Source organism: Aegilops tauschii, chromosome 3 (assembly GCF_002575655.3).
Source record: "Aegilops tauschii subsp. strangulata cultivar AL8/78 chromosome 3, Aet v6.0, whole genome shotgun sequence".
Lineage (NCBI taxonomy): Eukaryota > Viridiplantae > Streptophyta > Magnoliopsida > Poales > Poaceae > Aegilops > Aegilops tauschii.
Window position 1 is genome coordinate 534,231,203 of NC_053037.3, and position 12,857 is coordinate 534,244,059.

A 12,857-nucleotide genomic window follows, 5' to 3' on the forward strand; every position below is an offset into this window, starting at 1 on the left:
ATGCCAGAATAGTTAAGAAACATGTTCAGATTAATGGTAGTACCGAAAATTCATAGGCTCCTTGCGCTGGTCCAAGTCTGCATTTCAGTACACCAACTACTGATAGAATGAAAAGAAGAAGTTTTTTTTTCTCGAATACAAGGAGGAGAAGTTTTATTACACCAGAGCAGTTCTTGATGGGAAACCAAATTAACATGATTGATTCTATTGAATAATTATTTTGATCCAGGGCCCTGGTAGGCACATATTGACATCCTGAAGGTCAGCATCAGCAATACCTAAACCTCCAGACTGAGATGGTTCATCCGCTTGTGAAATCTGTAGACGTCGTAGCTGATGGCTATGGCCGACTCCTATGGCCGGTGTTCCCTTCATTTTTGAGAATCATCATGTTGCTAACGGTTATACTAGCTCGGTATCAGCCCCTTGTGATTTGTTGCCATCATTGACAGGTTCTAACACACAAGAGACTGGAATAATAATCACGAGAAGCTTTATTCTGGTTCACGATTAGAGCGCTTATTTAAGCGCTGCACGCGCGCGCGATAGGGGCTGATGGCCGCCAAGCACGCACGCATGCATACGCTATACGACTGTGCGCAACATCACACATACATATGCTGCTGACATATACACACATGGTAGTGTGCTCCGTTACGTGTAAGCTCAGTCATCGGCCCTGACGACGAAGTTCTCCTTGCGCTCGTGGAACTCGCCGGTGCGGGTGTTGACGTCCTCCTCGAGCCTGCTCTCGCGCACCTCGAAGTGGCCGGAGCCGCGGCCGTGGTGGCCGTGGCGGCGGCCGGCGGTGTCGAACTCCTGCACGAACGTCTCCCTGACGATGTGCTCCTGCACGCCGCCGCAGCCGCGGCGGGCCGGGTTGCCCACCGCCCTCACCTCCTCCGAGCAGTAGTCCACCTCCTGGAAGTGCGCCATGCCGATCTGTGATGTTACTATGTGCTTGGGTTTGTGTGTGTTCGCGCGTTGTAGGACCAGTTGTGTGCAGGATGTTGTGGGATGAGGTGCGCTTTTATAGTGTGGTTCCGTGCAAGAGTGTGCAGGGAATTTCCTCGTGAAAGACACATGTGCACACTGCTTTCTGCCTTCTTCCTTCACCTTTTTCTAGCATCCTCTAAGAATTTTTGGCCGGGAGGATCGATACCTTGGCTGCTTTGGTGCCCTTTTTACTCAGTTGGACATTGGGAAAAAGAACTAATTAACGGCTCACACTGATCTGCTTTTTTCTTTTTCTTTTTTGCAGAAAGATCTGCTTTTTTCTTTGGAGTCTACTCACACTGATCTGCTGTTTGCTCGCAAAGAGAGCTACTTTAGCAGTAGCTCCGTTGCCTCTCCGATCTTGGTCATGTTGCTTCTGATCGATCTAGTAACTTTAGGGACGTAAATCGGATCCCGTTTAAACCCGTTGATGGTTTAACAATTCAATAATTAAAAAAAACAATCGAGGTAGCTAAAGCTAATAAACGGGACTTACCCGCAAAAAAATAAAATAACGGAAAGTTTCTGCCTAGGCCGAGCTCCACATGACCCACTATCCATACCGTCCGCTCACGTCGTGATATGTGCTACACAAGCTGTCCTTCTGACATGTGCAGAGTAATTAGCAGGAGAGGCGAGCTGTGGGGAAGCTGCAGGATGCACTGTTCTGTTTTTTTAATCGACACGCATGGGCCAAACCACTGTACACATTTTCTCCTCCATCCCACCGCCTGCACGCCTTTGACCAATCTGGAGAAGAGTGAGCAGAGAGTGCTCCTTTTTTCCTAGAGAGATGCTGTCAGATATGAGATTCAAAGGGAGCGAGGTGCTGTTTGTGAGAGAGAATAGGAAGAGAGAGAGGTGCTACGTGACTGTGTGAGAGGAAAAAAGAAGAAGAGAGAGGGGTTGTGAACAGTGACAGAAGATGTTGTGTGACAGTGTCTCCCTCTCAACTCTGGATGCAACTTCTTTCTCGCTCTATCAACTTCTTCTTTTTCCGCAAATCAACTTCTTTTCTTCTATCTCTCTATCAACTATGCATGCACAACGCAGCTCTTTTTTTTATTTAAATCTTGCATGCGGCAGCCTCTCTCTATTGGAGAATTTTTAAGAGAGAGGATCACTGCATGCATGTCAGACTAGAGATGGCAATGGGTACCCATTACCCGCGTACCCGACGGGTAAAAACCTTATTAGGACAAGGGTATGGGTCACAAAAATACCCTTGGATACATAAATAGGAAAATTTAAGACCCATCGGGTATAGTGGGTACAGGTATGGTTTAGTACAACCCATACTCGTGTACCCATGCATGTAATATGAGTTTTTAAATAGGCCTTAAATATTATGTATCCATATACTAAACGTTTTTTACATAAATCCTGCAACTGGCCCACAACAAAGCCATTGGACCCACAAGCCATCCCATACGTGTACGTATCTAGGTGATTAATGTCCTTATCTCATAAAAGGTGATTAATGTCCAGAATTGCCTCGTTCCTTATATGGCTATATCAGCGTGATTCACGTCTAAAATTACCTCGCACGCTCGTAGCAGCCAGCGCCCAGCAAATCGATCTCATCTTCTCGCCGCTGCCCACTTCCGCCGGCGCCTCCAGCCATGCCTCGCACCACCACCCCTTTCCTGTCTTCCGAGGTGGACGCCAACTCCCCGGCTGACATCAAGGTCTCCCTCCTCCTGCTCTGGGGTCCAAGGCGCAACATCGTTGCAACTCTATGTCCAAGTTGTCCATGAAGCAGCGACACCCTAGCTTGCTTAGCAATGGTCCATCTGCTGCTGCTGCTACCAAACACAAGAACAAGAACAAGGTTATTTCGGCTAGGTGAGTTTCAATTTTATTTACTATTTTATGATTATGAGCGCTGATCTTAGAGTAGGAATATATTTGTTGTCCATAGATAATGTCATGTATTCATGTGTTGCTGTCATGATGTGTTGATGTTTATAAATTATTATTTTAAGTTGTTGTTTATGACTATGTAATGCTCAAATTGATGTGTTGCAAATCTGGGTAATTTTACCCGCGGGCACCCATTTACCCTGACGGGTGATGGGTATGGGAAAAAGTTGTACCCGTCGACGGGTATGGGTACGGGTGATGGGCAAGATTTGAGGCGACGGGTAAGGGTATGGAGTGGCTCTACCCGTACCCAAACCCTGCGGGTGCCATCCCTATGTCAGACATACTAGCGTGAAGGGAGAGAGATGCGTATACAGTAGACCAGCCTACCATAAAAATTACTATTGTACTCACCTAGGGGATAGGCCCTTTTTTTACACAACGCACCATGTGCGTCTGGACTGGATGGGGCGGCGCACTGTTCCTGCGCTGTTAACTACTGACAAGGCATGTTTACATTGCACATATCTCCATGAAACATGGGCACGAATGGAAGGTTGAGATAGGGGGTACCGTGTAGCTCCAGCTAGGAAAAACCGTTTTCATAAAATAAACGGGACTTACGGGGGGCATTTATTTGCCATTTACATCTCTGTAGCTTGCAGTGGCAAGCATCGGTCTATCATGATCAACTAAACATTTCCCATCTCTTAGTTAGTTTAGCGTTAGTTTCTCCAACTCGTAAGAGAATTTGTTAGTCGAAATTCAGTTTTTCGTAGAAGAACGGAAAATAACCTGGTGATTAGCAACGAGAGCTGCCAACAGAAATGTCTCCATGCTCATGTCTTGTAGGTCACCTTCAAGAGTGGTCGCCAGTCATGTAAGAATAAACTTATCTCTTGCAAGTGGGAATATATACTTGCGTCTCGCCCTGCACTACGTTAGGACGGGCAGAAAGATGCGCTCCGTCGAACGTAGGATATGGTACAGAATAGTCCCCAAGTTAACTGACATGCATGGTCATGAACTCATGATAAACCCTGATAGCACTGTTGAATTGCGAAGGGCATCTCCAACGGCGTCCCAAAATCAGATATCCGTCCGCGGAAGCATCCTCTACGAAAGCCGTGCATCCAACCCTGTCCGTTTGTCCCTCTTTTCTCTTTTCTAAAGTCCGCAGCACTCAAAATAACTATAGATGAGTATAATTCTTTGAGTATTCAGAATACTCAAATGCAACACTAGTTTAACATCAAATATTATTACCTACGTTCCCAAATATAAGATGTTTTTGCATCTTATATTTAGAAAAGGAGGGAATACAATCCAAACATCAAGTTTTAAAATAAAAATAATCAAAATTGAATTCAGCTTATGTTCTAGTTGTCCCCATTAATCACACAGATGTTTAAACAGATCATTCTTAAGCTCCTCATGAGTTTCTCGATGCCGAATTTGTTGATGCATTTGCACAAACTCCTCAAATTTCTGAGTTGGAAGTTGGATAGGATCTCATGTTCTCTAATTCCAGACCTCCACCAGCTCCTTCATCCTCATCCTCCACAATCATACACAAGTTGTCATCTACTCATCTCATATTTTTTGCAGGTCCTCAAACAACTGCAAAACGAGCTTGGAGCACTCCAAATGCCCTCTCCACATCATTTCTAGCTCATTCTTGTCTTTGGAAAAAGTGAGCTCTTTTCTGACCAACAGGCTCAGAGATGATCTTGACAAAGGTCGCCCACGAAGAATAGATACTATCAACTACTCCCTCTGTCCTATAATATAAGATGTTTTTGCAAGCTAATATAGCTTGCAAAAACCTCTTGTATTATGGGGCGGGGGGAGTAGATACTAGCACATGTTGCAGTCCTGACCATTGATAGTATAGTTGCATGGAGGAGCTTTTCCTTTAGTCAACCTAGCAAACAATGGTGACCACTGCAGCATGTTAATGTCATTGTGAGACCCGGGCATTGCCAAAGAAAGCATGCCAAATACAAAGGTCTTGTGATGTGACTGATTCAAAAATGATGGTGGGCTTCTTAACATGGCCCTGATATCGCTCTTGTAGAGCATATGGGCAGTTCTTCCCTCTCCAATGTATGCAATCAAGGGGTCGGAGCATACCTGGCCACCCTCTTGCTTCCAGGGTATTGTGAGTCTTTTGGTGTCTGCGATAGTTGGTTCTCTCGGTTACTGCAGTCCAAACACCTTGACCACCGCGGTAGCAAACCAAACCATGGAAACTCCATATGTGCTTCCAGACATCCGGAGGTACTCGTCCCACTAATCTATGGTCGTGCCATAGGCAAGCATCCTCAATGCAGCCATGCACTTCTGGTAACCAGACAATGCAATTCTTCCAATGGCGTCCTTATTCAAGATGAAGTATTCATCATAGGCCCGTACACCATTGTAGAGGTGATCAAAACTTTTTTCCGATCCGAAGGTGAGCTTCCTCTTAACTAGGAAGGTGTTGGGCCTCAAGTGTAAGGGTTTGTAGCAAGCAACAATGTTTCCTCAAAATGGTTGACCTTAAGGTTTATAGAACCAGTTAGAGTTTACTAAGTAACCAATGATAAGTACATGCACACATAAATACAAAACTGCATTGGCCCCAATGAAACTAGCGAGATTGTCAGTCTCACTAGTTTTGCTTGTTAAAATGATTAAATGCAAGTGTTATGGAAGATTGATTGTAAAAAAAAGTAAAATCAAGAATTGTAAAAGAGCTTTGACCGAGATTGGAAGAAAAAGGAAGAGGAATGTACCGGGTACCATAGGTTCACTAGTGGTTTCTGTCCAAAAGATAGCGTAGTGTGTTGAATAAATTACAATTGTGCATCGATTAAATTGCATTTTTTATGACTCTGATTATACATGGCATAACTACATATGAGCATCCGTTATCCAACTGCATCTATAACTAATACTCCACCCAAGATCGTTATCCAGCATGCATCTTTAAGTATTAAATAATAAAACAGAGTATTATATTAAGTGTGATGACATAAAGTAGATGCTATATTATCATCACCCTGCATTCAAAGGACAACTATGCAATCATCTTTTTATCCCTAGTGACAACAACACAATACAACCATTTTCCAGTTTATGTCACTGTGGTAGATTCCTTGCAAGATTCTACCCAACTATCATACACAACTCCCTTTTGGAGAGCACTCATCAAACTTGGTCAAAGAAAGACAACACATATCAAAGAGCATATATGATAAGAATTATGCAGCAAAGAAAGCAAATTGATCTCAGAAGAATCCATGGATAGATATGATCATAGTGATAATTCATCATATTGCAACAAACACACGAACAGATTACATCAGATTGATCACAATCATATAGGGCAGCTCATGTGATCTTTGTATTGAGAAGCAAAGAAGAGAAACCATCTACCTAAGGATCAATAATCCAAAGGAAACTACTCACGGACGATCATGGTGACCTTCAAATTGATGGAGATGGTCATCGCAATGATTTTCCCCTTCGGCGGAGTACCGGAAAGGGCCTCAAGATTAGATCTCCGAGGAATAGAGAGGTGTGGCGGTGGAAACAGAGAAACTCCTCAATGGTTAGGGTTTTCGGAGTGAAAAAAATATAGGCGTAAAGAGATGGTGGAATCGAGTCTCGGGGGGGCCACGTGACCACCTCCCTAGCTGCATGCTCTGCCCACATGGGGCCCACAAGGCTCCCCTCTGGTGGGACCCAGGATCCCTATAAGCTTCCCGACTCAAAACTCTTTCTGGAAATTTTTCATGATTTTTGGAGCTTCGTAAAATTGATTTTCCTGTAAGTCCAAAAACACACACAAAACAACATTTGACACTGAGTTAATAGTTTAGTCTAGAAAATAATAGTAATTGATGTTAAAACTATGCCAAGATGATATTTACACATAATGAAACAATCAAAAGTTACAGATATGTTTGAGATGTATCAAAGCGTCGGCGACAGCTAGTATGACGTCGGGGGCAAAATAGTCGTCCACCAGCATCAAATGCCCCCTTGCCCTATTCCGACTAGTTGCCTTGTAACGCATACACTGGAGCGTTTGTCCCATCGACGAAGGCCACTATACGCGTTTTCTAAAGAGCAACATTATCCTTTCTTTTCCTCTAGCTACTAAGATGTTTCAGTTCACCAGGTTGTTTCTTGCCCAGCTCATGGATTCAGCGAGCAGTTCAAAAGGTTGACCTACTTGAGAATCTCTAGAACTATGCTTATTTTAAATTCCCTCGCTTGTCACGCCCTGGGTGCCATCCTTAAGAATCGATGCACCTTGATTGATACTTGAAATTGTGCTTATTTTTTTTAAATCACCAAAGCATTTCGTCACTTGCCATGCGCCATCCTTAAGAATCGATGTACCTTGATTGATTCTTGAAATTTAGAGAATGCTCCTCTGCATGCTCCATATCTGCAAGGACCGCCCGCATCATCGTCGTTTCATCCTCATATTCCTTATCTGACGAAGACGAATCCATGAAGTTGGTGTAGAAGTACTCGTCGTCCGAATGCATGGTGTTTGCTTTAAAGTAAGGCATAAACTGTCAACAATTTGCCCATTGGGACAAACTCGTGTCCTGCGGACGTCCACAGGGAGCGGACAGCGGAGTGCCAGATGTTCAAAGGCCTGGGCGGGTGGTACAACAACGACGTTGGCCTAGGCAAAGGGGGACAGAGTGAGGAAAAGCAACACGCTGTTGGAGATGCCCTAACATGGGGAAATAAGAGAAGGCCTCCAGTATAGAGAGATGCAGAAGCAACAAAACATATGAGCACAAAAAATACATGCTTAGTTCACTGTTTCGATAGAACTACTGTAATCTCCAAGGTCGCTGATACATGAGATTCTTTCATATGAGCTCCGGTACAAAAATATTAAGAATGACTTTTGTTTTGATCTCTAACAGTAGAAATTCCCCAAAAATGCATTTAATTTAATGCCTAATGTATACAGATAAAACTTCATCGTTCCGTCTTTTCCAGCATCAAAATGGATCTTCATTTTCGTTTCTTAGTATCTTCTACGTACTGGAATGGAATTTGATCCAGAACGGTTACCACCATACCCACCACCAAACCCACCTCGGCCTCTTGACCGGAAATTGCCTCCTGGATACAAGACAAAGAAGAAATTAGCAAAAGAGAATCAAAATAGGGACACTACGCAGCATTTTCCTGAAAACATTTGGGTTAGTACCTCCTCCCATAGAACCAGAGGACTTGGACATAGCTTCTAACGCTGGATTCACAACCTGCCCAGCTTCGCGCAAGATCTTAACGAGATTCCTTGAATATTTTGCATTGGAATGTGTGAAGAACGTAAATGCCATCCCGGTAGCACCAGCACGGCCAGTTCGGCCTATCCTGTGAATATAATCCTCGATAGTTGTCGGGAAATCAAAATTAATCACGCACTTAATATCCTTCACATCTGCAAAGTCAACAAGACCATCATCAGTATACAAACAAGATAAATGTGTAGTCCTGATTCCTGAATACCACTGCGGACCACACTGGGCATCAACATTGTCGATCTCCACAGAAAGGTAGCACATGGCTTAGACAAGATCCAAAGAACACTGCACAAGGCTTCACTTTCAACATCTACAGCTAACACAAGTCGAAGGGGCTGCAGAACTGAACTGGGTATCAATCACTGCTGGATGTGGAATTGATGGTGCTTAAACTCAAGCCTTTTTTTACAAAGGGTGACTTTTATATCCAATATAATGTACCAACACCAACATATATCCGTGTGAACCAGAACAAATCTGTCATCCACACCAATCCAACAAAGGCCGCAATGCTTAGGTGCTTCATCAGAGGTCAACTTGAGGATTTCAATGACAATACTACAAACCATCTTTATACCAATTGGCAGTGATACCAACAGACGAGGCACTTATTAAGCAGGTAATAAGTGTAGGGGGCAGGGAGATCCTTACAGTTCTATAAGAATGAACAAATTATCTTAATTACCTATGCAAGTCACACTGTGTGAGCGCTTTTATTGCTTTACACCAATAAGGGCAGTCACAGTGCTCCATGGAGAGAGTTTTAACTTGTCTTACTCTAGATATAGCTCATTTCACTGAAACCAGGGCAACTAATACTTTTTGTCTAACAAAACATATTAAATGAGAGCACTTCTAGATACAACACTAAGATAAAAACCATCAGGGAAGTTGTATCTAAACACATATTTAATGTATATGATGATACAAGCTCCATATCAAAATGTACGTTTTTGTAGGGTAGTTTAGCCTTTAAAAATGTCTTATATTTTGGTACGGATGTAATATAACTTAAGATATGATGCATTAGGAGTGCCCTATGCATAACTAGGCATAGTATATGTTCATGCAGAATTATTAGCAACATTATCTCAGGAATCAATGCAATGGAAGATGTTAAGATGCAAAACATGTACTACTACCAGTTAACCAAGATGGTACTTTATAATAAGGTATGTAAAGGATGGTACTTACCGAAGAAGACAGCAACAAATAATTAGCAATGCTTACAGAAGATGTCTTCCAGGGATAGTTAGAAAACTATTACGATGCATATTAAATAATAGGTGCTCAAGCGAAGCTGCTAAAAAATCAAATAATAGGCGCCCTTTTTAAAACTAAATTAAGGATCTCCCTCAAATGCAAAGCCCACAAGTCTAACAGGTCTCTAAATCGTAGACAACTTGGTCACCATGATAGATGGAAACTGAAGTCCCTGGTAACACTGCCAATTGCTTACACTCAAGTGAGGCAAACGGAGGGAAAAGATGATCTACCTCTGACTTGATAGCACCTCGCATACACCACCAACCCACAAGTTCAGTTCACTCAACCAAAAGCAGCTGAACAGCCCTCCGACTTATCATCCCTGAGCACTTGGAACTATAACATAATCCTAATATTCAAACAAGTCACCATACCAAGACCACGTGCCGCTACATCTGTGGCAGCCATTATAGGACTCTTCCCATTTTTAAACTCTGCCAGAACATAGTCCCTTTCAGACTGAGCTTTATCGCCATGTATAGATAATGCTGGCCATCCGTCCATTCTAAGTTGCCGAGTGACCTTATCACATTCCTTCTTTGTTTGAAAAAATATCAAGATTCGGCTCCCATCCATCAGATCAGATAAAAGTTTACTTAGCCTGTGAGGAAAGAAGTGGAAACAAAACACATACTGTCAGTTCTGTAATTATTAGACTGAATTTTGACTTAGTGTACCACTAGATAGGATGTGAGTAGTACATACCTGGGATATTTTTCATGATCCGAGATAACTTCAACAATTTGCTGTATGGAATGGTTAGCTTTAAGTTCAGCTGTTCCTATCATTACCTGCATAGCATAGCATAGGATTACATGTAAAATGTTAATGGCTGGATGAACAAAATTGTCTAGCCAACATTTCAACTTCACGTGGCACTCCAGTACAAGGTTTGCCTGTCTGGACAGATCTATCAGCCTATGTGCCCCATGCCACCAGCATTTTAGACGTGCACACGCCAGATTTGGACGTATCTGTGCCTTCTGAATTAAAGGTCACAAAAGGAATGTAAGTAATGACACAGCGGAAACCATGCGCACCTTGTAAGGGTTTTGTAGAAATTGTCTAGCCAGCGTTTCAACTTCTCTCGGCCACGTGGCACTCCAGTACAAGGTTTGCCTGTCCGGACGGATCTATCAACAGCAGAAGCATGCAATACCATAAGAAACATGGAAACAGGACTAAATCATAAGATTTCGTAGTCAGTTCTGGAAGTACATACTTGTGCCAATATTTTTCGAATCTGAGGTTCAAAACCCATATCGAGCATACGGTCTGCCTCATCCAGGACAAGGTATGTAACCCGGCGTAGGTTTGTGTGACCAGCTTCCAGCATATCGATCAACCGGCCTGGTGTTGCAATGACAATTTCAACTCCTAGGAATAGAGATCACAGGCAACAGAGTTAGCTTTGAAATCATTATTCTCAAAAAGAAGTATGTAGAAGTACTAAATACCTCTCCTTAGGTCACGTATTTGTGGTCCCTTAGGTGCTCCACCGTAGATACATGTGCTTCTAGTTCTCGAGTATGATCCAAATTTTGTAGCTTCTGCCTGTATTTGGACAGCCAGTTCTCTTGTTGGGGCAAGGATCAAGACAATCGGGCCATCACCTTGTTCTACATCCATTGCACTCATTAATTAATAAGATGGATCAAATCTATCAACAATTTATAACATACATAATGCAACAACAGGAACATACCTAGTCGAGGCTGTGCACCAACATGAACCAAACCAGGTAGTATGTAAGATAGTGTTTTCCCGGATCCAGTTTCTGCAATACCAATCACATCCCTGCCCTTCAAGGCCATCGGCCATCCCTGAGCTTGGATAGGCGTTGGCTCCACAAATCCGGACTTAGCAATTGCTTGCATGCAGTAATCTGTTCAGACATAGTTAAAAGGGCACATAATTAGCAATTGCTTGCATGCAGTAATCTGTTCAAACATAGTGAAAAGGGCACACATCATGTTCATCTTCATACAATGCATGCTGCAGCACTCCCAGCTTAATCAGCTCGCAGCTAGAATAAAGGTATGCTTCGAATTAGCACTGCATACCTGGAAAGTTAGCTTCATGGAAGAAGCGGATAGGCTTGGGCACCTCCCGGCCTTCCACGGTGATATCCCGGAGCTGACGGTACTGCGCCACCTCCGTGTCCGACATAGCCTGCACGGCGGGGCACTCCACGTAGAAGCTCTTCTCGAACGGTATAAGGCCCCGGAAGTCCGCCTTGGGCAGGGAGAGCGAGTCGAGCCCGTCCCTCCCGTTGCTGCCGCCTCTGCCACCGCCGCCACGGAAGCCACCTGGTCCACCGCCGCCGCCGCCGCCGCCTCTGCCTCTACCGCCGTATCCCATGCCACCGCCGTAGCCTCCGCCGCCCTGGCCGAAGCCACCGACGGGGGCGGCCATGGGCGTGTACGGGGCGGCGTAGGGGTTCTGGGCGGGGGCCACGGGGACCGGAGGGGCGAGTATAGGGGCCGCGGCCAGGTCGCTGCACGGAGGAATCAACCAAGCGAGCGAGCTCGTATCAGATCAGATCGAGGAACACGGGAGCTAGGGTTGGGCAAGGGGGGAACGTACCTGCGCCTGTCGCGGTAGGAGGAGGGGTCGGCGTAGCGGTTGTCGGCGTAGGGATTCATGGCGGCCGCGGGGGGGATTGGGCCGGCCGGAGATCGGCGGGGGGGCGCTGGTGGAGGGAGGACGCCGGGGACGCTCGGGGAGGGTAGATTTGGAGGAGTGGATCTGTCGGGCACGAGGCGGCGGGCGGGTGGAGGCGTGCGTTTGCGCTTGCGGGCGGTGGGTGCGCTTTTGATGGTGGTGCGTGTGGGGACGGGACGGGACGGGGGCTAGGTTTTCGTGGCCGACTATCAGAAATTGGAGAATAGTCTGCCGACTGCGGGTCCGAGGAGCACAAATCCCTCACGCAACTCGCCGCGCGTCGACGGGCCGGGCTAAATATCTTGGGCTTTGCGTGGCGTGGAGCGGACGTGGTAGGCCCACGCACTGATAACTTGTGCGCATCGCTAAAAAAAATAATAACTAGGGTTACATATATATGTACCCTAAATTTCTCGGGGTCTGTCCACCGACCGGCGGTCTTCCGCCGCCGTGAGTCTCCGATTGTTCGAGCACCGGCTCTCGGACGGATGGACTGCTGGGAGATGGCGAGTGAGGGATACACATCAGGTGGGGGAAAGGACCTGGTACGTTCGTAATGAATTAAGTAGTTCACTACAAACCAGCGCCGCCCATGCAAGTGTCAATCAGTTTTCTTCAGAGATACAGAAAAGAGTTGTTGTGCATTAAGCTGAACCCACATGCAGATCCAGTGAAAGGAAAGTCGATCATTACGCTCGACCGAGCCGCCAGACAACCTAGTGTTGCCGCGCCAGAGAAAGAATT

At 45.0% G+C, this 12,857-nt stretch overlaps 2 protein-coding genes across 3 annotated transcripts; both read right to left on the reverse strand.

Moving 5' to 3' along the window:
• Positions 1-471: 471 nt before the first annotated feature.
• On the reverse strand, positions 472-1,010 carry LOC109740791 (uncharacterized). The gene has a single exon (XM_020299842.3). The coding sequence runs from the start codon at positions 934-936 to the stop codon at positions 667-669; it is 270 nt and encodes an 89-aa protein (XP_020155431.1). The 5' UTR covers positions 937-1,010; the 3' UTR covers positions 472-666.
• A 6,648-nt stretch (positions 1,011-7,658) lies between these two features.
• LOC109740785 (DEAD-box ATP-dependent RNA helicase 30) lies at positions 7,659-12,383 on the reverse strand. Of its 2 annotated transcripts, none has more exons than XR_002227419.4 (10): positions 12,036-12,383; positions 11,513-11,946; positions 11,155-11,334; positions 10,907-11,068; positions 10,672-10,826; positions 10,490-10,582; positions 10,155-10,240; positions 9,680-10,050; positions 8,087-8,320; positions 7,659-7,998 (listed from the first exon to the last, which is right to left on the reverse strand). XR_002227419.4 is itself a non-coding variant. In XM_020299834.4 (10 exons), the coding sequence occupies exons 1-10, from the start codon at positions 12,092-12,094 to the stop codon at positions 7,901-7,903; spliced, it is 1,728 nt and encodes a 575-aa protein (XP_020155423.1). In that variant the 5' UTR covers positions 12,095-12,380; the 3' UTR covers positions 7,659-7,900. The 2 variants fall into 2 exon arrangements, 1 of the variants encoding a protein (XP_020155423.1); XM_020299834.4 differs by having other exon boundaries at positions 9,824-10,050; positions 12,036-12,380.
• Positions 12,384-12,857: the final 474 nt, after the last annotated feature.

Bases quoted from the DNA above. Each gene is read 5' to 3' on its own strand.
- LOC109740791 (XM_020299842.3), bottom strand. From the start codon at position 936: ATGGCGCACTTCCAGGAGGTGGACTACTGCTCGGAGGAGGTGAGGGCG.
- LOC109740785 (XM_020299834.4), bottom strand. From the start codon at position 12,094: ATGAATCCCTACGCCGACAACCGCTACGCCGACCCCTCCTCCTACCGC. The intron at 11,947-12,035 runs GTACGTTCCCCC...TCCTCCGTGCAG, and splicing joins TCCTACCGCGACAGGCGCAG to CGACCTGGCCGCGGCCCCTA. The intron at 8,321-9,823 runs GTATGGTGACTT...TTGACTTTGCAG, and splicing joins TGTAGCGGCACGTGGTCTTG to ATGTGAAGGATATTAAGTGC.